Source organism: Lycium barbarum, chromosome 12 (genome assembly GCF_019175385.1).
Source record: "Lycium barbarum isolate Lr01 chromosome 12, ASM1917538v2, whole genome shotgun sequence".
In the NCBI taxonomy this organism is placed as follows: Eukaryota; Viridiplantae; Streptophyta; class Magnoliopsida; order Solanales; family Solanaceae; genus Lycium; species Lycium barbarum.
Window position 1 is genome coordinate 78,065,023 of NC_083348.1, and position 22,637 is coordinate 78,087,659.

Below are 22,637 nucleotides of genomic sequence, written 5' to 3' on the forward strand. Positions count from 1 at the left end.
TGGTTGTAGTGTTCTACTCTAGGTGACATTAACTTTAATTTGCTTCAGTGTAGCCTTGGCATGTGTGGCGAATGCGATGTTTATATGTAGACATCCCCTTGTGTTGAACAAATCTTTATAAGGATAGAAATGTAATTTCATATGCTCACTTGTTGTTTCAACGGATATTTTGTTTGAATTGTATCCTTGTCAGTCTCAAAGCGTGCGGCGGTAAAATGGTAAGTATGGGTCTTCTTCATCACGTGTATCAGGTTAATTAAAACTTTACTAATAACATTTACTCCACTACTATTAAGTTACTAGAGATATTAGTTAGTACATAAAATGCTAAATGTAAAACAAAATTTTCTCGAACAATCAACTTTGCCGAACTGTATAAGGTACAAGAGTTCAAAAGAATATTTTGTTTGAATTGTATGAACTAAGTTTAATTTAATTTATGTGTCCCACCTTTTATATAACACTATAGTACTATTTGGAGTCGAGCTACATATTTATTCTTTTACCACAGCTTTTTTCATATATTTCTGATTATTGTATTAATGAAAACATTTTATTTGTTTGTTACTACAGTTTGCTGCAAAAAATAAAACCTTAAGGAATCAATACCTAAATTCACATAATTTTTATAAATAATTAGACTTGTACCCGAGAACTGTAATTCCATGGAGTTTAAGAATATTTTGTAATTTTCTTTAGTCTAATTACATTGAAATGATTGAGAATACTTGTGTGTAATTGGATAGACCTCGCTACGTTGTACTTGCTTCAACGAAGATTCAGCCTGAATATTTAACCCTTCTCATCCACTAGTGCCGCTTCGGCATGAATCAAAGAGTCAGTACAAATTAATTATAATTTCTCCATCACTTTATAGTTATAATGAATATGACATAGTACTAAAGACTAAACCAAAAATTTGAGTAGGTTAATCTTTGAAATGGATATAATATTGAAAATGAATTTTAATGGAGAAACATGATCAATAAGGAGTTCATATAGCCGATTCAATTTATTGGAGCTAATGTATGGTTATTGTTGTTTGTTGCAATTTTAGGGGCCTCGGCAAGTTCATGCATTTTTGTTTTTATTTTATTTATTTGGTTATCTATTTGATACTTATATATTTGGTAGGGGAAGGATATTAACAGAAAAGGGAAGCGAATGACATTAGCACTAATTAAACTGTAGTTAATATCATTGTTAAATTTGTTTCATAATGACGAAACCATGCATAACCAAAATAGCAGGGATACAGAACACTCACTGTGAGCCTTTTGATTTATGATTTTCATGCAGTTAATTGGCTTGCGCCTGTGATCTTTTTATGCATGTTGGCAATTGATATTTTAACTGAAAGTGATTACTTACTTATAAATAAGCCCATAAGTTATCCTTGTATTCTAGCCTTATTATTTCGTCGTATAAGGAGAGCGTTACGTTTCTATTAAATGACCTTAGAAGTTAGAACAAGAGGAAGAATAGAATTAAGTAGTATATTAGTGTATGCTCCCTTAACAGGGAAATACTTGCCCGACCCGTACAGGTGCTTACACCATTGTAAATTTACTATAATTAAGTGATTTAATGAGGTAAGATGCATGTTCATTAAATATGATTAATGAAATGCTAAAAGTCAATATACAAATACATGTCATGCATTTAATTTTTTGATTTAGTGTAAACACTAGATGCGAGTAAGTTTTTTACCCCAGAGCATAGGCCTTAGCACGCTTTTGACGCTTGTGATTCCCATTATCAGGAATTTTCAGAAATGTAAAAGAGCTGTCGCTTTATCCCAAGTTGAGCATCTTCAACACAATCTCACTGGGAGAAAATAAAAATATAAATCGATAAACGTCCATTGATGTATATCATATGGCGCTATCTGTTCATATATTCTGTCTGAAAGTTTTTAATAAAGACAAAAATATTACTCCTAATAGAAAAGATAAGTACTGGCAGCTTCTACGTGCTATCCTGTATATGTTGTGTACTAGGAATCTCCTTTCAAAGAAACGAAGCATTGGTTTGTAATAACACAAAAATCGAAGGTGGATATGTAGTAGCATGAGATTGAAAGTAAACACTATTATTAATAAGTCTAGTGAAAGGAATTTTGCAGGGTAAACCATGTTTTTGTTCGACTAAAGAATGAATATGTCCGGACATGTTCTGAATTTTCTGTTTTGAACAAGAGTACTTCTTTAAAGATTTTGAAAGTCATAGTCCCCTAGCTCTTGTAGCTCAGTTGGTTAGAGCACCCGTTTAGTAAGCGGGAGGTCTTGAGTTCGACTCTCAACAAGAGTAATTTCTCTTCATCATTTACTTTTGTTTTTTCTTTAGTATCCTTTTTCATCTACCTTCTCAAAGTGGTGCATCCAATTCATCGCAGACATGAAATTTTTAATTGCACACTAACTGATCAATAGACGTGAGAAAGTGTTTGGTTTGTGTTCTCAGCTTAGGGATGGCAACAAGGCGAGACAGGTTGGAGCTTATGCGAGATGGTAAATCTTTAAGGTTATGCAGGGCGGGTTCAAGTTTATTTTAAAAAAATTCACAATGGTTGGGAGCGGCTGCAGGTTAGTTCATTCATCTTCTCCTCCTTTTCTTTCTTGCCCCTTCAAGCTTAAATTGTGGATCAAAATCTAGCTATGAAATATGTACACGTTCAGATGTTACCAACTAATTCAAGCTTTTCTCTTCTTTTTGTTTTCCTTAAGTTTCTTCTTAAAAAATATGTGGTGGGCTTACTGAAAGACATAATTGCTCGAATTGTATTTGGAAACTGATTGCTGAATTTGGCACCTTGTGGCATTTATACGGTCTACTAGTAATGGACCAATTAACTGATAACATCTGTTTATATACTTTGAACAATTACTCCACTATTAGTGGTTCAACTAGAATACTAGCCTTTGTTCTGTCTCAGCAAGTTTTAAGCACATTAATATTTAGCTTTTTAGTATTGGTGTAATACTTGCATATATGATGATGTATACATTTAGTGCCAACATAATTTTTTTTATAAAGAAGAAAAGGAAGGGGAGAATGAGAAGAGCAAGAAAACTTACTATTTCTTTCATTTTAATTAACTACTATAGAAGAGTGGGTTTGGTCGTTAACCCACTCTTCTATAATAGTAAATTTAAAAAATAAAAATAAAAAGTGGGGTCCATGTGAAGAAGTAAGAGACAATTGTAAAATAAAAAAATAGGATATTTAAACAATGATAATAAGTTCAGAAAATGCTAAAGGTACGCTTGGAGAAAATTTAAAGAAGAGAAATTCAGGAAAAAATAAATAATGATTTAAATTGAACACAAAAACCGCTAAAGAAGTCATAAAACGACAAAATTTAAAACTTATACCTTTGGGCATAAGTTTAGACACATACGTCTCACACAAATAATGAGGAATAACATCAAGAAGACGAAATATAAACGGTCAAGAAACGTATACACATATTTTCTTAAAATGATGTAGTTGGTCTATACTTAAAATTTAAGACTACAACAGATGCTAATACATGAAAGCGTTTTTCAGTGTTGTTGAGTAGAAAGAGATGATGGCATGAAACTCGGTAGGAGATGCCGAGACGGTGTATTTCAACTAAAAGGTACTCTCTCTGTCCTAATTAACGTGACATAGTTTGACTAGGCACGAAGTTTAAAAAAAAAGGAAAGATCTTTGAAACTTGTGGTCTAAAACAAATCATAGATATTTGTGTGGATTTAAATCATTTCATTAATGGTAAAAGGAGAAGTTTCAAGTTAAATAATTTCTAAACATAAAAATACATCATTCTTTTTTAGACAGATTAAAAAGAAAAATGTGGTACTATTTTTTATGTTGGACCCGTGCTAGCACCGGCTTTTATCATCGAGTAATACTTAAAAAAGGATGTCTACTTTTCATGAAATAGTTCTCTTTATTACTTATCAAGCAAAAACAGAGGAAAATGTAACAAAAAGAGGAGAAAATAACTTTCTTCATCATCATTTTTTGGGTACGCCCTATTAGATCTGTATAATATACTCTAATGAAGCAGCTGCCATCCAACTTCAGAAACATCTAACCCTCTGTTTGGATGGTTGTTTCCCGTGGTTCATTAATGTACAATATGGTATGGTACAATATGGTGTTGTATTGTATTGTACTGTATTAATGAAAACAATGTTTGGATAGACTGTATCGTTTGTTGTTGTTTAATAACATTTGTATTGTTTGGTTTGACTGTATGGTACTGTATAATAACTTGATAATTTACTAAAATACCCTTAACTCTTAGTTAAAAATTAGTTTATATATATTAATAAAACTCAAATAAAGAATAAAATAAGAACTTTAAAAAATAAGTAGGTAGTGAGTGGGGGTGGTGGAAGGGTGGGTGGTGTGAGGTTGGTGGTTGTGGGATGGGGGTGGACGTAATGGCTGGTAGGGTGGGGGTGGGTGGTAGTGAGGGGTAGTGGGTGGTGGGATTGGGGTGAGTGGTTGTGGGGGTGGGGTTGGGTGGTGGTGAGGGGCAGTGGGTGGTTGTGAGATAAGGGTGGGGGTGGGGGTGAGTAGTAGGGTGAGGGTGAGTGGTAAGGTGGGGGTGGGGTGGATGGTGGAAGGTGGGGGTGGGGATGAGTGGTAGGGCGGGGGTGGGGTGAATGGTGGAAGGTGGGTATAATGGGAAAATGAAATACATAACCACGGAAAAATCACCAATTCCGTGGTTAGAAAAATTGAAACTTTTCATGGTTATATAACCATGGGATAAACCACGGGTTTACAACACTATACCACATAATTTTAAGAACAATGAAAATAAATATGGTTTCGTACAAAACCATACATTAATGAACCATGGGAAACCACCATCCAAACAGGGGGTAAATCAATCAAAAAAAAAATACTAAGATATGCAAGAAACTTCCAATTACCCCACCCCACTCCACCTTTTAAAAAAATAGACAAGAAAGAAATGAAACTTCCGTTAACAAACAAAGGCTAAAGTCATAGATAGACCCTCAAACTTGTATATATTTTTCACTTGGACCCCTCAACTAAGCGGCGTACCATATGAACCCTTGAAGACAACCTTTATTGTGTCACTTGGACACCGCGGGCCAGCTTGGCACATTGCGTGGAATTCACTGACATTGAGCGCGTGAATGTATTAAAAGGAAAGGAAAAAGCTAATTTCTACACCCCACCCCACCCACCCACGCCACCCTTTCTTCTTCTTCCTTGCAGAGTCGCCATGACAGTCAAATCCAAAGAACCAACAATGGCGGTCTCAAGTTTTATTCACCTCCAAGCTTCTCAACTCCATCTCTAGCTCGAGTTCAACTCAACAAATCAATTAAAAATACTTTCCATCAACAATTTAAAATTAGGAAGCAGCCATTTTTTTTTTAAATTATTATTTTTAGATCATATGGTAATGCATATTAGAGTCTCTTAATTAATAGGACATTTTTGTACGTTTATTCTGTGAAACTGGAGGTAAGAGTGTAATAGAGGTATCTTATAGGTCTATGGTGAGGTGAAATGCTCGATTTTTCCGTTCGTTGTCGGAAAAAATGGAGATGGCCTGAATTTCATCATGAAGATGGTCGGAATTATTTTAAGGACCCAAATCTGATTCCTCTTTTTTTGAACAAAACAAAGCATTTAAGAGGAAGAAGCAGTTTTATACAAAGTATTTGGGGAAGGAGGTGGCGGAGACAGTGGTTGTGAACTAGTGGATCCGGTCGGCACATTGGTGGTAATGGCGCAGGAAGAAGATGAATGAGAGATTTATTTTTATTTTAATTGAGAAATCTAAGGAATTAATTGGGTTCAAATGGGGTCACGTAAATGTATATTTGGGTTGTTTTGGATGAAGCCTTGTTAATGGTATACGTGGCATTGTAAAAATACATGGTAAATTTTAATTGGGTAGCAAATACAGGTTGGCAGCCCGTCATAACACGCACAAATTTTTATTTCAAATGTTAGACCGATGTGTCTAAGTGACACAGTAAAGGTACTCTTGAAGGGTTCATATGGTACGCCGCTCAGTTGAGGGGTCCAAGTGAAAAATATGGACAAGTTTGAGGGTCTATCTATGACTTTAGCCACAAACAAAAAGATAACAATGCATCATCAATTTCATTCTTGATTTTCAACTTGCTGTTGCTGCTGCTCACAACCTTGCCATGTCCAAACAATATCTTTAAGAGAAGTCTTCAAGCCTGATCAAAGAATATCTTGTCGTGTCCCCTGATCTTTTTGTCACAGTTCCATCTTTTTTCTTCGCATTAAAACTCTTTGAAGCCACTTCCTCCAGCTTTGATACAATAATAGACACTGAAGAGCGTATGCTTATTGCAAAGATGGAATTCTATCAGATGAAAGCCACATTTGCAATGCCCATTTCAATACAATAAAAAAAAATTTAACCAAATATAAAGAATTTCAATACTATTTCAAGTTTTTGATCCTTGGTATCAGCCTTGATGTTAAGGGCCAATCTCAAAGAAACATCAACGAATTCAGCCACTTTAACAAAATCATTCTCAACAGATCCCTAGATCTGAGAGCTGTGGTACCATCACCAAGAGGGGTTAACAAATCAATCATAAAATGAGAAATCGGGTCTTCAATTTAATGATTATACTTTGTGACCTGTAAATTTACTTACAAAAATTGTTCTTGTAAGATACATCGAAGAATCAAAAAGAAATTCACTGTGGCTAGTGATCCAAAAATACTTGTCGCGTGGAGAGAAAGAGAGAGACAGGGGATAAAACCTAAGCACAGCACATGTACTTGTAAGATGCTTAACACCAAAAGGCACCCAAATCTGTTCCCCAGAATACAAGTACAAGATACGTAGTGACACGGCAACTTGTTGCACAAAGTTAAAGTACTCAAAACTGGTTTTTAGAGATACTGGGCTCATTATAGTCAACTGTTCATGTGCTTAGCTGTATATCTGAAATAAACAACCAAGTCTAACCATTATTATTAAAAGATCAGTAGTGGGAACATAAATTCATGCCAAGAGCTCCACCATGCATTTTTCGCTGAGGATAACATTTTACTCTCAAGAAATTAAAACTAAGTGTTCTTTCCTCCAAGCGTGCACACGAAAGGAAAAATGAAAAGAGAGATCCCAAAGAAACGGAATGAAATACCACATCATAAGAAAATTCACAACCGAGAGACTTGTTATTCAAAGCTTCAACTTTTTCAGTGATTACCCCCAGAGTGTTTTCGATATCTCCAAGACTTCAATGAATCAAATCAACACATCTACCCTAGATAAACAGATTTTGCTTTTCCAGCCAATATTGGTCAGTCCACGACTCCGCGACACCTTCACCTATTCATACTGCATGTACCACTTTTCTAAAATTTCAAACGAGATGAACACAAAGGATTTGACAAGTGCAATTGTTGTGCCTGGTACATATCAAGACCTACAACAGAAGCAGGAAATGCAAAACATCAAGGAGAGATGTTCGGTTCATGAGGAAGCCGTCAGATTAATGGTAAAGTAAACCTCCTTCGGAAGGCAAAATTGAACAACACTTGTATTATACAAAAAGAGGCATGTCAGTTAAAATCTTGACTTTGAGGACAAAAAGGAATTGCTAGCTTCTCTGCAATCAATGCAGATTATTCATATTTAAGGTTATCTCTACTTCTACACAACATGATACAAATCAAAATGAAACCGGTAGTGTTCGCATTTTGCACACATGCCGGTACATCAAAAAGGTTATTTCTACTTCTATACAACATGTCACACATCAAATAGAAATCGATAGTGTTTGGAACAAGAAGGATATCACAACTCACAAAATGAGATGAACTCACTCCAATAAAAGATTGTACGACCATGACAAAGACTAAAGTCATGACAAAGATCACGAGCAACATGAAGCATGAAGTTCTGAAACTTCACAAATACACTTCCATAGCCCAGGTATTATCATGCCTGTTGGTTGCCATGCTCTGCTCAACTGCTTTCTCAAATCAAATATCTGCATCCAGATGAAATGACAAAATTGATACAAGTATAAACCAAGGGACCAAGTAAAAGAATGAAATTAAAGGAAGAGAATGCCACTGGACGAGACGAATCAGAAATTATTTCAGTCTAAATTGGTAAGTGCCTCAAATAGTAAGAACACTGACATTGAAGCACATCTGAAGAATAAATCCGAACAAAGCAATCAAATAGAAGATAGCCCCAACCAAATTAATATTATTTCTGTGCAGAGGGATTGGATAGTATAAAGGCATATGAATTATTAGATTTTGGAAGAACATATGAACAGAGTGATTCGAACTATTAAAGGAATTTAGAGTCAAGATCTTACAGGAACATTTAATGGTAGAAGTAACTCTTTTGACAGTGGCTTGATAAATTTACAGAACAAATTCTCGAAATCACTCTGAAATTTTAATGAATCCAAGGTATTTTCCATAAGCGCATAGTCGCAAACAAAACTATCCACTAGGTTCATTGTGCCAAAAATATCAACCTGAATGAATAAAACAATGATAGGATACACATTAGCTGAATTTCACCATAATCAAAATTAAAGAAAAGAATGAGGCTGAGGGTCACAGCTGAAAAGAAAAGTTATAGAACATCTGCATGTGAACATGGATAATGCTAATGAAGGTCATGTAACACTTCTTCTATTTCTTCTTTTTTTTTTTTCTTTTTTTTTTTTCTTTTTTTTTTTTTTTTTGGGATAAGGAACACTTCTTCTATTTCATTGACATAAGACATGAAAATGAATGCCATAATAGCTACTACTACGCCTCAATCACAAGCAAGGTGGGGAGATTAGGCAATGCAACCCCGTTTAATCTCACTTTAGCTTCACTTTTCTTACCCATAAAAAAATGAAAATGAATACCACCAAAAATTCTGACGACAAAGATCCAGAAAGAAGAAAGATGAGTGGTGCCTAATCATTGGGATACCTAGGTTATTGGGAACAAAACAATAGTATGACCAGATGTTGAGCTATCAGCAAATCAGAGAACTGAAAGCTGAAATACACTTGAGTGGTACCTTTTGGAGCATTTCTCTGAATAGAATTGCCCAGCACCGTATTTATGTCTTCAATTAATGCTTCTAGATAACTCCGCCTGTGTGAGCTCGCTCACATTGCCGGTCCCAAGCCCGGATAAAGGAGGAGGGTTGCCGAGGGTCAATCGGAAACAGCCTCCCTACCCAGGTAGGGGTAAGGCTGCGTACATCTTACCCTCCCAGACCCCACTATTGTGGGATTACACTGGGTAGTGACCAAGACCAACTAATGCTTCTAGATCCCAAGTTAAAGCTAAAAAGGGTAGAGTTAAGGCTGATACAGTAATCTCTGCTTCAACTTAACTCCAGAAAGAAGCTCCAGAGTGAAAGTTCCCAAGAATGGCCTGTCAAATCACTAACTTTAGATATTGGAGACAAACAACTTGCTGTTATAAAACCTCAATCACACGATATCCACTGTAGTTAATGAATGGCGAAGGAATGCATTAAGTTTCATGGTGTTTTTGTTATGGTTGTCCTAACAATCTTTTTAAAATCTGCAGACAAGTAAACAAGAAGTTGAAAAGGAAATAATAAATTAGAAAGTAGGAGAATAAAACGATGCATTCAAGATGTTCACTCCACATGCAAATATCCTCTTTTCTTCCATCAAACTACATGATGAAGATAAATATCTTGATGCCAGAAGAAGTGTCACACTACAGTAAAAAATTGAGCCTAAAGCCTTATGAGTTTGAATTACTCGCAACTACCTCGTGCTTGGCTAAAAGACCAAAGAGGAGGTGTAATAGAGTAAATATGAGGAGCAAACAAACAAAACATTAAGTACTACCACCATCATAACAACTGTTATCATCATCAAGAGGGATACTTGTTTGATTGCCAGTCCATTTAAGCGACAAAATTTGAACTCCAGTTGCTATGAGGTTGGTCAATCTTTTACGTTTTCCTTTTCTGGGCACTGAAAAACTTCTAAGATTATGAGGTCTCTCCAAAAGACCATGTATGCCATTAATTACTTATCAGAAAAAAGACCATGTATGCCATATAAAATTCACCAACATGTTCTTGTGGATTCATACTTGCCAGTGCTCTACCACTGTAAGTTTGAAGCTAATAAGACTAAAATTTCAGTACTGAAACCTTAACAAGACGTCGCATTGCACAAACATAACAAGCCTATCACAAAATCATCTCACATTGCTGATCATCAAGATCAGGTGTAAAGGATCTGTAAAAGACTTGCGGATTGAAGTTGACTAACCTTCCAAGGTTCCAACAATTTCCATGAAGTCTCTGTAGCACATATTACCACATCAGAATCATCACCAATGGCGTCGGCTAGTTTAGCTGATCTCTCTGTCAAATCGGCTTTCACCTGAGAACAATCAGAACAATATTGTAGATGTATTTCAACTTTTCATAGCCCATATCAAAATAGCTAAACTGGGAATGTTGCAGTGTTCAAGTAGAACCAAGTCCTACAAATATTGAGAATGAAATTTAGCTATTTTTTTTAAACTGTGGTGTCCGGGCCAGCTTGTGCGCACCTCGGGAGAGTCCACGAGGTATCTGCTACAATAACTTAGACTTGAAGTAGGCTAAAGTTAGAAGGTTAAAGATACAGCTACATCAAAAACTGAAATTTCTTATAGAAAAGGTATAAGGTTTTCATTTTATCTCCAAAACTAAATCACAGAGCTTGAGTAAAAATGACAACACAAGACATGTAAGAAGCATAAGCAATTAAGCGGGTAAAAACGTATACCTATTCATAGCTTCATTGCATCATCACTGCACGCTGGAACTATTACTACCAAAACATACTTTCAAAAAGTCCAGGTAGTATGAAACATTACTAAGAAGATCTGGATCATTTTCATGTATCAGCCAGTAGGAAGAAGTGCTACCATATCATTGCCAGAATGAAAAAGGCTGTAAGCAGGATCTTTTGGTAACCTTCTCGTTTGAACGACATCTCGTGCATTCCAAGCGCTATCCCATAAGCCAGCTGCAGAATACATACTTGCTAGAACCACATAGCTAACAGCATTCATAGATTCGATATTGAATAAATGCCCGGCTGCTACCTTTCCAAGGTCCATATTGCCATATATGCTACATGCCCCAAGAACCTAACCCCAAAGAGAGGCACTAGGCTTTATATTCATCCTGCAAATCACATTTTTTTGCACGGATTGCCCTTCTTTTGGGGTGGTCTTTAAATTTTGCCCCTCATATTTGTGTTCTTTAAGTTTTGCCCTTCGCTTGGATACCTGAGGTTCTGAGTTCGAACCCCCACTCAGGCATAAAATAAAAAAATAATTTCGCAAGGCACGGCTAGGGGGAGTGTATGCCGGATCCGGCATACAATCCTTAAGTTATGCCGGAGGGGGCAGACTTTGCCTTGAGACATATATTTTTATTTTTATTTTACTTTTCAAGGCAAACTTTTAATTATGCCTTAAGGAAAAGTTCCGCCTTATGGGGCATACTTTTAGTTATGCCTTAACTAAAAGTGTGCCCCATAAAATATAACTAAAAGTATGCCCCATAAGGCGGAACTTTTCCTTAAGGCATAACTAAATGTTTGCCTTAAGGAAAAGTTCTGCCTTATGAGGCATACTTTTGGTTATGCCTTAATTAAAAGTCTGCCCCATAAGGCATAGTTCCTTAAGGAAAAGTTTTGCCCCATAAGGCATAACTAAACTATGCCTTGAGGAAAAGTTATGCCCCCTCCGGCATAACTTTAGTTTTTCCTTAAGGACTTTATGCCGGATCTGGCATACACTCCCTCCAGCCCTGCCTTGCGAAATTATTTTTTTATTTTATGCCTGAGCGGGGGTTCGAACCCAGAACCTCAGGTATCCAAGCTAAGGGCAAAACTTAAAGACCACAAATATGAGGGGCAAAATTTAAAGACCGCAAATATGAGGGGCAAAATTTAAAGACCACCCCAAAAGAAGGGCAATTCGCATATGATTCGTTCAAACAGCCGCCGCGTGCAAAAATGTCCACAAGGCAAGAGTATTGCTCATCTCTTGGAACAATTTTATATTGTCTAACCATCTTACAGAAACATTCCCATCCTTCTGCAGTCAACCCATTATGGCTACAAGCAAACAGGAGAGACAAGAATGTTATATCATTTGGCTCAAACCTTCGCACTCCATCTTCTTAAAATATGAAACTGCATCGACTCCTCGACCATGCACACCATATGCAGAGATCATTGACGTCCATGATATTACATTTTTCTCTGTCATGTGCTGAAAAACATTGTTAGCATCTTCAATTTCTCCTGTTTTTGCGTACATATCAACCAAAGCATTACTCATCGCCACATCAAGATTGCTCTGATATTTAATCGCAATAGCATGTAGTTGTCTTCCCAAAGACAGTGACACTGTATGGGCACATACGTTGATCATAGAGCAAAAAATAATGCTATCAATTTCCCTATTATTCCGATGTAATTGACAAAAAAGTTCCAGGCACTCACTGCTATTTTTACCTTCACGTGCGTATCCAGTAATTAGAGCAGTACATGAAATCCTGTCTTTGTTCTGCATCTTCTTGTATAGATAATTTGCATACTCCAGGTTTCCACATTTCACATAGGCATCAATTAATGCTCCGCTAATAATACTATACGACTCATAACCAAGTCGAATGATACATCCATGTATCATACTGATTTTTGCTAGTCCACCACATTTGCCACCTCCTACAGATGCTTTGAGAACACTTCCCCATGTGAAGCAATCGGGGAGTATATCTTGTCTGAACATCCAACGGAACAACAGAAATGCATCAATATTATAACCTCGAAAAGCATAACCAGAAATCATGACATTCCAAGAAACCAAATCCCTCTCTGCCATTGACTCAAAAACACAAAAAGCATCCTCCATTTCTCCACACTTAGAATTAAAATCAACCAACGCACTCTGTACATACAAATTATCCACAAACCTACTTTTCTGAATGCATCCTTGTATTTGCTTTCCTAAATTCATACACGACACACTAGTGCACGCTCTCAAGACGCTTCCATAAGTAAATACGCATAGCAACAAACACATTAAGTGCTTCTTGTGAATACCCATTCTGAGAGTACCCAGATATAAGTACAGTCCATGAGACCACATTTCTTTCAGGCAATTTATCAAACACCTTGCGGGCAGACACCATGTCATCAGACATTGTACAGAAAATGATCAACTTGGTTCCCATTTGAAGGAAACCCAGCAGTTATAAGATGGGAGTGAACCAAACGACCCTGCTTACGAGCCTTTAAGTCAATGCAAAGCTGAATTATGAGCCCGTTTGGATTGACTTATAAGTTGCTTATAAGTTGTTTTTAGCTTTTTTGAGTGTTTAACTGGCCAGCTTAAAGTCATTTTGTGTTTAAAATAAGCTAAAAAAATAATTGAGTCCATTTAACTTAGTTAATCTAAACTCAAAATTATTTTTTGTTTAAGCTTATAAGCTGTTTTTAGTTTTTTTGAGTGTTTGACTGGCCAGTTTAAAGTCATTTTGTGTTTAAAATAAGCTCAAACAAAAAATAATAAGTTAACTACCCAACTTATTTTTTTAGCTTATAAGCTGCAGGCATTAGCTCATCCAAACAGACTCTATATTTGAGTAAATAATATAGTCTGCTTCGATGGGGTTGTCAAAAGCAAGTATTAGAGCTTCTCTAAGCCTTTTGGCATTGCAGAGCGACTGAATGGCTGATTTTAGAGTGGATTGAGATGTTGGGTAAAGCCAGTTTATTACATTTGTGTACGCTCTATTTCATAATTCTTTTGCATGGATAGTTTTTTGAAAATTACACTGCATGTTAATTACTACCAAAAATTGATCTATATTTTCACTTCTTACGAAAAAAATGACCCAATTTTTTTTCTCTCTCCTCCTCGGTCTCACTCACTCTGTCGGCCTCCCTTATGTAACATGATTTTTTTTCTGTTTATTTACTCGATATATGCAACAATTTCTGACTTTTTTCTGTTTGTGTTGATCCATGGCACTCGCGGTTATAATGCTGGAAAAAAAGCGAGCAAAATCCTTTTTCCTGCTTTTTAATTTTTTGGGGCTTTTTTTTCAGAAATTTAATTTGATGAAACTAGGGTTCTGTTGCGGAATCCAATGTGGTTCTTTTCAGTTTTCTTTTCTTCTCCTTGATTTATTTGTTCGTTTTTGTCTGGGTTTCCGTTTGCGTGTATTAGATAGAATATTTAATTTCAGCTTGTGTTTAGAGCTATATGCTTGAATTGGCAAAGATTTTTCAATGTATATGATTGTATATGTTGGTATAGGTCTTTGTATATGTTGGTATTAATAATCTGAATATGTTTGTAATTTTTTGATATAATTTTGTATATTGCTCTTTTGTGGATAAGTGTGTATTTTTGTGTATAATATTATATAATTATATGTATCTGTCTTTTGTATATAAGTGTATAACATTGTATAAAAATATTTTTAATTATATTTTTGCAATGTAAGTTTTGGACTATATTTTTTCAAGGTAAGTCAACCAAGTGTACCTTTATGAAATTTTCCCTAGTTTTTTCCTTTCCCTGCAAAAAAAAATGCTGGCAGAGCAGGAATAGATAATCGTGTGTAAGGGTAGTCCTGTAAATTTCCTGAATCTTGGTGGGTGATTTGGGTTTTTCTCCCAGGGGAAGGAAGCTATAGAAAATCTGGTTTATTTTTCTCTTTTTTGATTTTCTTGTTCTTTTTAATTTCGTGTAGGGATTTGGAACAGTTCTACTCTGTACTGATATGTCATTCTAGTTACGAGAAATTAGAGTTTATGCCCTGAAAAAAAAAAAAAAAAAAAAAAAAGCCCAAGAACTTAGGGTTTCAACTTTAAGAGAAGCCATCTCTACCGGAGATCCGACTAGTTCGACACTTGGGCTTAAGTTTTCCACCAAATCGAAGTAAGTAATTGTACTATTGCAGTGTCTTTTTTTTTTTTAATGTTTTTCCTGATATATGATTAATTTACTTATTATTCTTATTAAAAAAAAATGTAAATTTTTGTTCATTCTTATATAATTAAGCGTGCCAACTGCAAAGGCGTTAAGTTGAATGTTTAAAAGGTTGCTGGTTGGAATGAAAATACTAATATGATTAAGAAAAATTATCAAACAGGTCGCGTGTATGAATCGAGATCATTCAGTTGCTTGAGATAGAGAACAAGAAAGAAAAAAAATCATCACCAGAGAGCGAACAGTGGTAGAAGAAGAAGCAGAAGGAAAAAGAAAAGCTGTAACATTTGGAATAAGTACTGGCCTTGATTGTTATTGCTAGTAGGTGGACGATTGATTAGTTGAATTGCAGCTTATGGTGCAGAAGAAGCTTCTCCAGGTGAACGAACACGGAATCTTAGCATGTTAGGATCAAGTCGCAATCTTGAGTGTAAACGCTGAAGTTTTGCAACGATGTTTATTGCAATATCTTGTTCCATAATATTCTTTTGTGTTGAATTCTTGCATTCTTTGTTGCATCCTCTCTTTCATTTCCTCCTTTTTTTGCTGCATTATTTCATCAGTAGCATTTAAAGAGGGTCTAGAATCTCCCATTTTCCCTTTCAAGACAATCTTGGTACCCTATGTCCATACAATCTTACATGACCTGCGCTCAGGTCGTGTCAACGGGTTGATTGCAATCTTCACGTTCTTGAGTTCCTATTCTCTCCATTTCAGCCCACAAATCAGATTTTAAGGAAGAGAGCTCAAATAAATTAAACTGACTTAAAATTTAAGAACAAACAAATGACCACAACAAACTTCAAATAAGTAATTTTGTACAATTTTACAAATCATATCTTCATATGAGGCCTTGTATACTTGACCAAGTTTTCTTCTACTTGTAGCCACAAAGATGTCCCTACTCTTTACTTGACAGAGCATTGGAACTTTCCTTCTTTTTTTTCCCAGTTACATGAAGCTGTGGCTACAAGAAGAATGAATCGGCCCAAATATGCAAGGACTCATAGGAAGATGCTATTTGCAGATTTGTACAAAAATTTTATTGAAATTTGTCGTGGTCAATTGTTTGTTCTTAAATTTTGAGTCAGTTTAATTTATTTGAGCTCTCTTCTCTTGAATCTAATTTGTAGGTTGAAAGAGAGAGAATATAAAGTGAAGATTGCATTCAATCAGTTGACGCATTTGCATCAGTCATGGGACCTGAGCATCCAAGTCGTGTAAGATTGGATGGACGTGGGGTACTAAGACTATCTTGAAAGCAAAAGTGGGAGATTTTGAACCCTCTTTAAATGCTACTGATGAAATGATTCTCCAAAAAATGGAGGAAATGGAAGAGAAGATGCAACAAAGAATGCAGGAATTCAACGCACAAAAGGATACTATGGAACAATATGTTGCAACGAACTTCATTGCAGAACTTCAGCGTCTAAACCCAAGATGACAACTTGATCCTAACATTCTAAGGTTTATTGTTCGTTCACTGGGAGAAGCTTCTTCTGCATCACAAGCTGCTAATCACGTCCATATACTGGTAGTAACAATCAAGGTCAATACTTATTCCAAATGTTATACTTTTTCTTCTTCCTTATGTTTCACCCAATTGTCCAAATAAAACAGAGAACTAACAGAATTAGGGTTTAAACTTTAACAGAAGCTATTGGTGCCAACCACCGTAACACTCACCGATGAAGCCATCTCTACCGGAGATCCGAGTAGCTCGACAGTTGGGCTTAAGTTTTCGACCAAATCGAAGTTGTAATTGTACAATTGCAGTGTCCTTTTTTCTTTATCTTTTTGCTGATATAAGATAAATTTACTTATTAATCTTATATAAAAAATGAAGGCTGTGTTCATTCTTATATATTATGTTCATTCTTATATAATTAAGTGTTTCCCAAATGCAAAGATTTTAAGTTGAATGTTTCAAAGGTTGTTGGTTGGATAGAAAACACTAATATGATCTCTTATAAGTTATTCAAGCAGAACTTGCAATCTTCTCTAGCTATAGGTTGAAATAGTGAAATTCTCAAATTGTCAATCTAATTAAATTGCAATTAAATTATAGAATTTGGAGTGTCATTTGTGTCGGGTGGTTTTTAGGGGTTTATTATCGAGATCGTTGATCTAATGACACGATCATTGATCGTCTTCAAAATATGAAAAATCGTAGAATACAATTGTAATGTTGATGTTTAAATTCATATGTTGCGTAGGTTAGGGATGGACCCCCGTGGAGTCAAGTGGATTCAACTGAACCCACTTCATTGGTAACTGTACTGTTTATGTAGGGAAAAATTTCGTTAAATTTACTATAGTAAATTTGAATCCCCTTGATACAAGGGTTGGCACTGGTGCAACAGTGAAGTGGGTTCAAGACCACGCTGCGGATGCGGGATCGAATACGTTGGGCGACGTCAGCGCTGCTTTTTTGTTGCTCTTGGTGTTCTGTATATGGTAGGCCATTGTCCAATCATGTTACGGAAAATCAAAAAAATGGCCAACAATATTAGTTAATGTTGGGTCAACTAGCCAGCCTTTATATTGAATTTCTTTTTTCTATTTCACCTTTTATTTTTTGTTTTCTTACTCAAATTCAATAAAAAAAAAAGTTCTAAAATCTATATTATTTCAAAAAAAAAAAAAAGATTAATCATTTTATAAATGGAATTTTGGTACTCTCTTTCATAATTTATTGCTAAAAGATGCAACTATATTTGTTGAAATATTATATAGAGTTTGTTAGTTTTTCTTAATCTTGTTAATTAATTGATAATAGTTTTGTTTAGTTTAAATCTCTTTTGTATTGTCATTTAAGATCACATTATTAACAAAATAGATCAACTAAAGGGAATAGCTTGTTCTGCTCGATGCTACTTAGAATATTGAGGGCAATTTGCATGATTGTCCTTATTCGAGGGTGGTCTTTAATTTTTGCCCCTCAAATTGGTGGTCTTTAATTTTTGTCCTCGTTAAAACTTCTTGATTTTGGGTTCGAATCCCCGCTCAATAAAAAAATTTAAAAAAAATCGCAAGATAGAGTTTGGATTCGCAAGGCTGTAAAACTTTGCCTTTTGCTACCTTCAGGCAGAGTTTGACTTAAACTCTGCCTAATCAAGTAGAGTTTGACTGCAAACTCTACTTAAGGCAGAGTAACACTACATAAGGTAGAGGTTTGCATTAAGGCAAAAAAAAAAAACATTTTTTATCACTCCAATCTTACTCAGACGGTCAGACCAAGTGCAAAAATGAGAAGTAAAATTAGATATGACCCTCGTCATTCGATGGACTAAAAATATTCTTTAAAAAAAAAATTAATGGAGAAAGAAAATGCTTCTTTTAAATGCATGTTCCTGAACTGGTAATAGTCACATTTTCCTCTTGCTTAGTAGAAAACACATAACAGAAAAGGTTAAAAGAAAATAAGCAAATCAATCAGTATTGACATTTGGACTCCTCTCTGACGCTGCCTGGAACAAAACTGCTGCTCTTATTACCTGTGCATGTGTCCTGATCTTTCTAATGAGACTTGCACGCTCCAGTTCTTCTTGGATCCATTCGTCATCATCTGTACTTCCAACGACTATGTTGGGAATATGTTGGAGTTTGCACAAATCTGAAAGTTGAAGTCTAGCAATAAATTCTTCAGACATTCCTCTAATCTCCAGCTTGTCAAGGTTAGTCAATGATATCAACTCTTCTGGGAGCCTCCTCAATGAGTAGCATTTGAAGATTTGCAGGCATTTGAGTCCTGCCATTGCACCTTTCCCTAGCTTCATCTCTTGCATAAACATTAGTTGCTCCACCCTGAGAAACTTGAGTCCACGAAACCCATTCTCCGATATTGTTATACTATAATCTTGCAGATCAAAAGCATTAACTAGTTTTAGAGTTGACAAGTTGGTTAGCTTCTCCAACACTTGGATTGAATCTGGATGGAGCTGGGAGTCCACCAAAGTCAGCTGACAAAGATTCGGTGGAAATACACAAGGATGAGCTGGCATTGAGGCTAACTTTCCCTTAAACTTAAGCTTGACAACATGAGTCAACTTAGATAAACCAGCAAACATAGATATTTGTAAGCTATACTCTACTTCCAAGCACAAGGATTGAAGGCTCTCAAGCTCTGCGAGTGAATCACATAATCGATCCACGTCTAGGTTGTCCACACTTTCAATGAGTAAACCAACTTTTTGGAGATTAGTCATTCTTGTCAGGTTTTCATTGTGCATCCAGTGATGAACAGGTATGCTGCCTAGAGTTTGGAGATTGTTGAGTAGGTCAATCTTCAATAGGCTGCGGGATTCTATGTAACCAAGCAGATGCTTTAAGTTCTCTAACTTCCACAAGACATTGGGAACTAGCACAGAATAATACCTAGACATGGGCATATCTATAGTTTCTAAGTTTTTCAAACGACTTATCGAACGGGGAAGCTTCTTTATGCGTGTCCTCCATCCTATGCCTAAGTACTTCAAGGAACATAGTTTCCCGATACTCTCTGAGATAACTTTTAAACCAGGAGAGTCTATGTATAGCACTTTGAGAAGTTTGAAACTACTTGTACAAATACAATCAAGGTTAACTGGCTTAGCAGATGAATCAAATGATAGAAGGGATCTTATATATGATTTTGAATTTCCCAAATATTTGTACCTGTCGGGTGGACATTGAAAGACATGGTGTCGAGATTCAGACACCGATATAGATAGATCATCTGCTTTCTGATGGACCTCGAGAAAAATTTCTTCCTTTGCCTTCATAATACAAAAGTCTCGTAGGAGATCATGGAGCCGGCAACTTTTAACTTTGTCATCTGCTTTAACTAGGTTTACTCGAACCAAATTTCTCCCAATGAGCTCATCAAGAAAATCCTCCGCAATGTCCTCTAATTTTTGTTCTCCCTTTTGCTGAATAAGACCATGGGCAATCCATATGTGCATGAGTTGCTTCACGGGGATGTCTTTGCCTTTTTGGAGAAGGCCTAAGTAGAGAAAGCAAGATTTTAAATGGGGAGGTAATTCATGATAACTCAATGCCAAGATAGCTGATACACCATAAGCTTGGCTTCCAACAAGGTATGAACTGAGGCTTCTCTGTACTCTTTGCCACTCACTTCTTTGTTTCTTCTTCCCTGCTAAGAGGCCTCCTATGACAGTAATAGCCAGTGGCAAGCCATCACATTTTTTCAGAATCTCTTTCCCTACGTCCACCAAGTCCTGTGGACACTCTCTTTCCTCAGCAAATGCTTTCTTGATAAAGAGTTCCCAGCTCTCCTCCTCACTCAATACTTTAAGTTCGTATGGTGTTGTATGGGCATCTGCATGCAAAGCAACCTCCTTTCTGCGGCTGGTAAGTAGCAATCTACTTGACTTATCATTGTTGGGAAATGACCTAGCAATAATATCCCATGCTTCTGTGGTCCAGATGTCATCAAGAACAATCAGATAGCATGTTTTTTCCAAGCGCCTATGGAGCATTTCCTCCAAAGCAGCCTCTGAGAGTTTGTCCATCGTATCAACTATCTTCACTTTGTCTTCTTCTGGATTTGCCAGTTGTAGAATGAGTTCCTTGATGATCTTCGTGGGTTTATAATCTTGGGATACATAAACCCATGCCCGGTTATCAAACTTTCCTCTGATTTGAGCTTGGTTATAAACTTCTTTGGCAAGAGTCGTCTTCCCAATGCCCCCCATACCAACAATTGAAGCAACATGAAGCCGTTTGTCCTCCTTCAGAAGGATTGACACGACAGAATTCACATGCTTCTCCAGACCAACAGCGTCCTTATTGGCAACCAAGGGGGAGGAGCGGCGTAGTTCACGCATCCTCTTGCGTGCTGTGCTTGACCCTTCCCCATCTCCGAGCCCTTGAATATGCCTGATGCCATATCTTTCACGGCTGTTGGATATTTCAAGAATTTTGGTCTGGATCGATTCGATTTCTTTCCCTACTTTGTAAAGCAAGTATAGCTTCTTAGGATAGAAGGCACACTTGATGAAGAAACTCTGTCGTTCAAAGGACTCAACTTGGTGGATGAATATTTCAATCACATCCTCAGCATGGTAGGCAACTGCTCTGATTTCAGATACCCAATTGCGGATTCTTGCGTCCTTATCTTCCTCTTGCTTCATATCTGCATCTTTCAGGAAACACTTCATACGGATGAGCTCGTTTCGCACACCTTCAACTTCTTGTTGGACATTTTTCAGGAAAACAATTTTTCTTTGGAAAAGATCAATAAGCCGCTCTGCAACATAGGAAACTGCTGCTTCAGCCATCTTTGGTTTTATATCTCTCTTTTTTCTTTTTCTTTTTTTAATTTCTTTTTGTTTTGACTCCTTATTTTTCTGAATTAACGTCTTATATAACTATGTGCTTCTAGGAATAGATTGCTGCAATGTGCTATAATGATACGTTACTTGATCATCTTCATAAAAAAAGGATGAAACTTTACTTGATCCGTAATCATAGCATCTTCTTTCCCTCTACCTCGATCAACTGGTATGTTTGTTTTTTGCTTTTTTTTTTTTTTTTTTTTTTGTTTTCTACAGTTCCAACTTCCAGATAAGGAGGAATATATTATCTCAGTTTTTTGTGTTGCTTTTAGCTATAAAGGGTACGAAGCCTTCATGTAACTATCCATACATAAATACTTCTAACTTCTCATATCCTTTAAACTTAGAACTGAACTCGTGTGTATACAAATTTTGGATGGAGTGTATAAATTTCGGGCATTCAATTGTTTATGTGTCAAGCGGGGGAGAATATTAGAAAACCAAAAGCGACTTTGGCAAAGTTCCAATTATTTTAAGACATCATTTGCTGCAAACATCCATTGATTCGATTACCAACAACACTCTTTCTTGAGGAACTCAAACATCCATTGATTCGATTGTGTTCAACTAATTGTATTTGGAGCCAAGTCTTTCTATTGAAGATTAATGTTACCTTTTCAATTTTATCTGCGTAATCCTTTTACTACAATTCATGGAAGTTAAAGTACTACTAAAATTTCAAATTTAATTTTTTTTATTACAAAATTCTAAAGATGCAGCACCCAAGGCCAAGGGTGTAGCCGAGTAAGTTAATTAAGTGAGAGGAGAATCATGAGGTCGGCATATTTGTACAGCAGAGAATTTAATTGTTAAATGATAAACTATGCATATGGATTGGAAAAAGGAGATAGCTAGTACTTTGGAGCATGAACATTTAAGGGAGAGCAAGGTAATAGTTGAAGAGGTTGAGACTTTATTAGTATTATACAACTATAGAATGTACTGTCCATATTTCTCAGAGGAAATAACAGTACAAAACTATTCTTTCAGAATGAAATTAAATTCTTATTAGATATCAAGATCCCAACAAATAATCTCATGATTACAAATATGGAAAAGAACAAGAATTAAAGTAGGGGCAAAAACAGAAACTTCAGAAAAAGATGGCAGCCATTGAAGCAATGGCACCCATTAGAAGAGAAGCAAACAAAGTGACCCCAGCATTCTCCATGGGAGGTGAAGGTGCAGGTGCTTCTGCAGCCAAGACTCCAACATTTCCAAAAGCTAACAGTATCATCATGCAAATAG

At 36.2% G+C, this 22,637-nt stretch overlaps 1 protein-coding gene, 1 non-coding gene and 1 pseudogene across 2 annotated transcripts; 1 reads left to right on the forward strand and 2 right to left on the reverse strand.

Annotated features, from left to right (window-relative positions):
• The first annotated feature begins 2,236 nt into the window (after window positions 1–2,236).
• Window positions 2,237–2,310, forward strand: TRNAT-AGU (transfer RNA threonine (anticodon AGU)). Its single transcript has one exon. It is a non-coding gene; the product is annotated as a tRNA-Thr (tRNA).
• Window positions 2,311–7,540: 5,230 nt separating this feature from the next.
• On the reverse strand, window positions 7,541–13,849 carry LOC132623796 (pentatricopeptide repeat-containing protein At3g20730-like; annotated as a pseudogene).
• A 4,633-nt stretch (window positions 13,850–18,482) lies between these two features.
• Window positions 18,483–21,332, reverse strand: LOC132624485 (putative disease resistance protein At1g50180). The gene has a single exon (XM_060339258.1). It carries the CDS (start codon window positions 21,330–21,332, stop codon window positions 18,483–18,485), a length of 2,850 nt encoding a protein of 949 aa, XP_060195241.1.
• Between the last annotated feature and the right edge of the window lie 1,305 nt (window positions 21,333–22,637).

Bases quoted from the DNA above. Each gene is read 5' to 3' on its own strand.
- LOC132624485 (XM_060339258.1), bottom strand. From the start codon at position 21,332: ATGGCTGAAGCAGCAGTTTCCTATGTTGCAGAGCGGCTTATTGATCTT.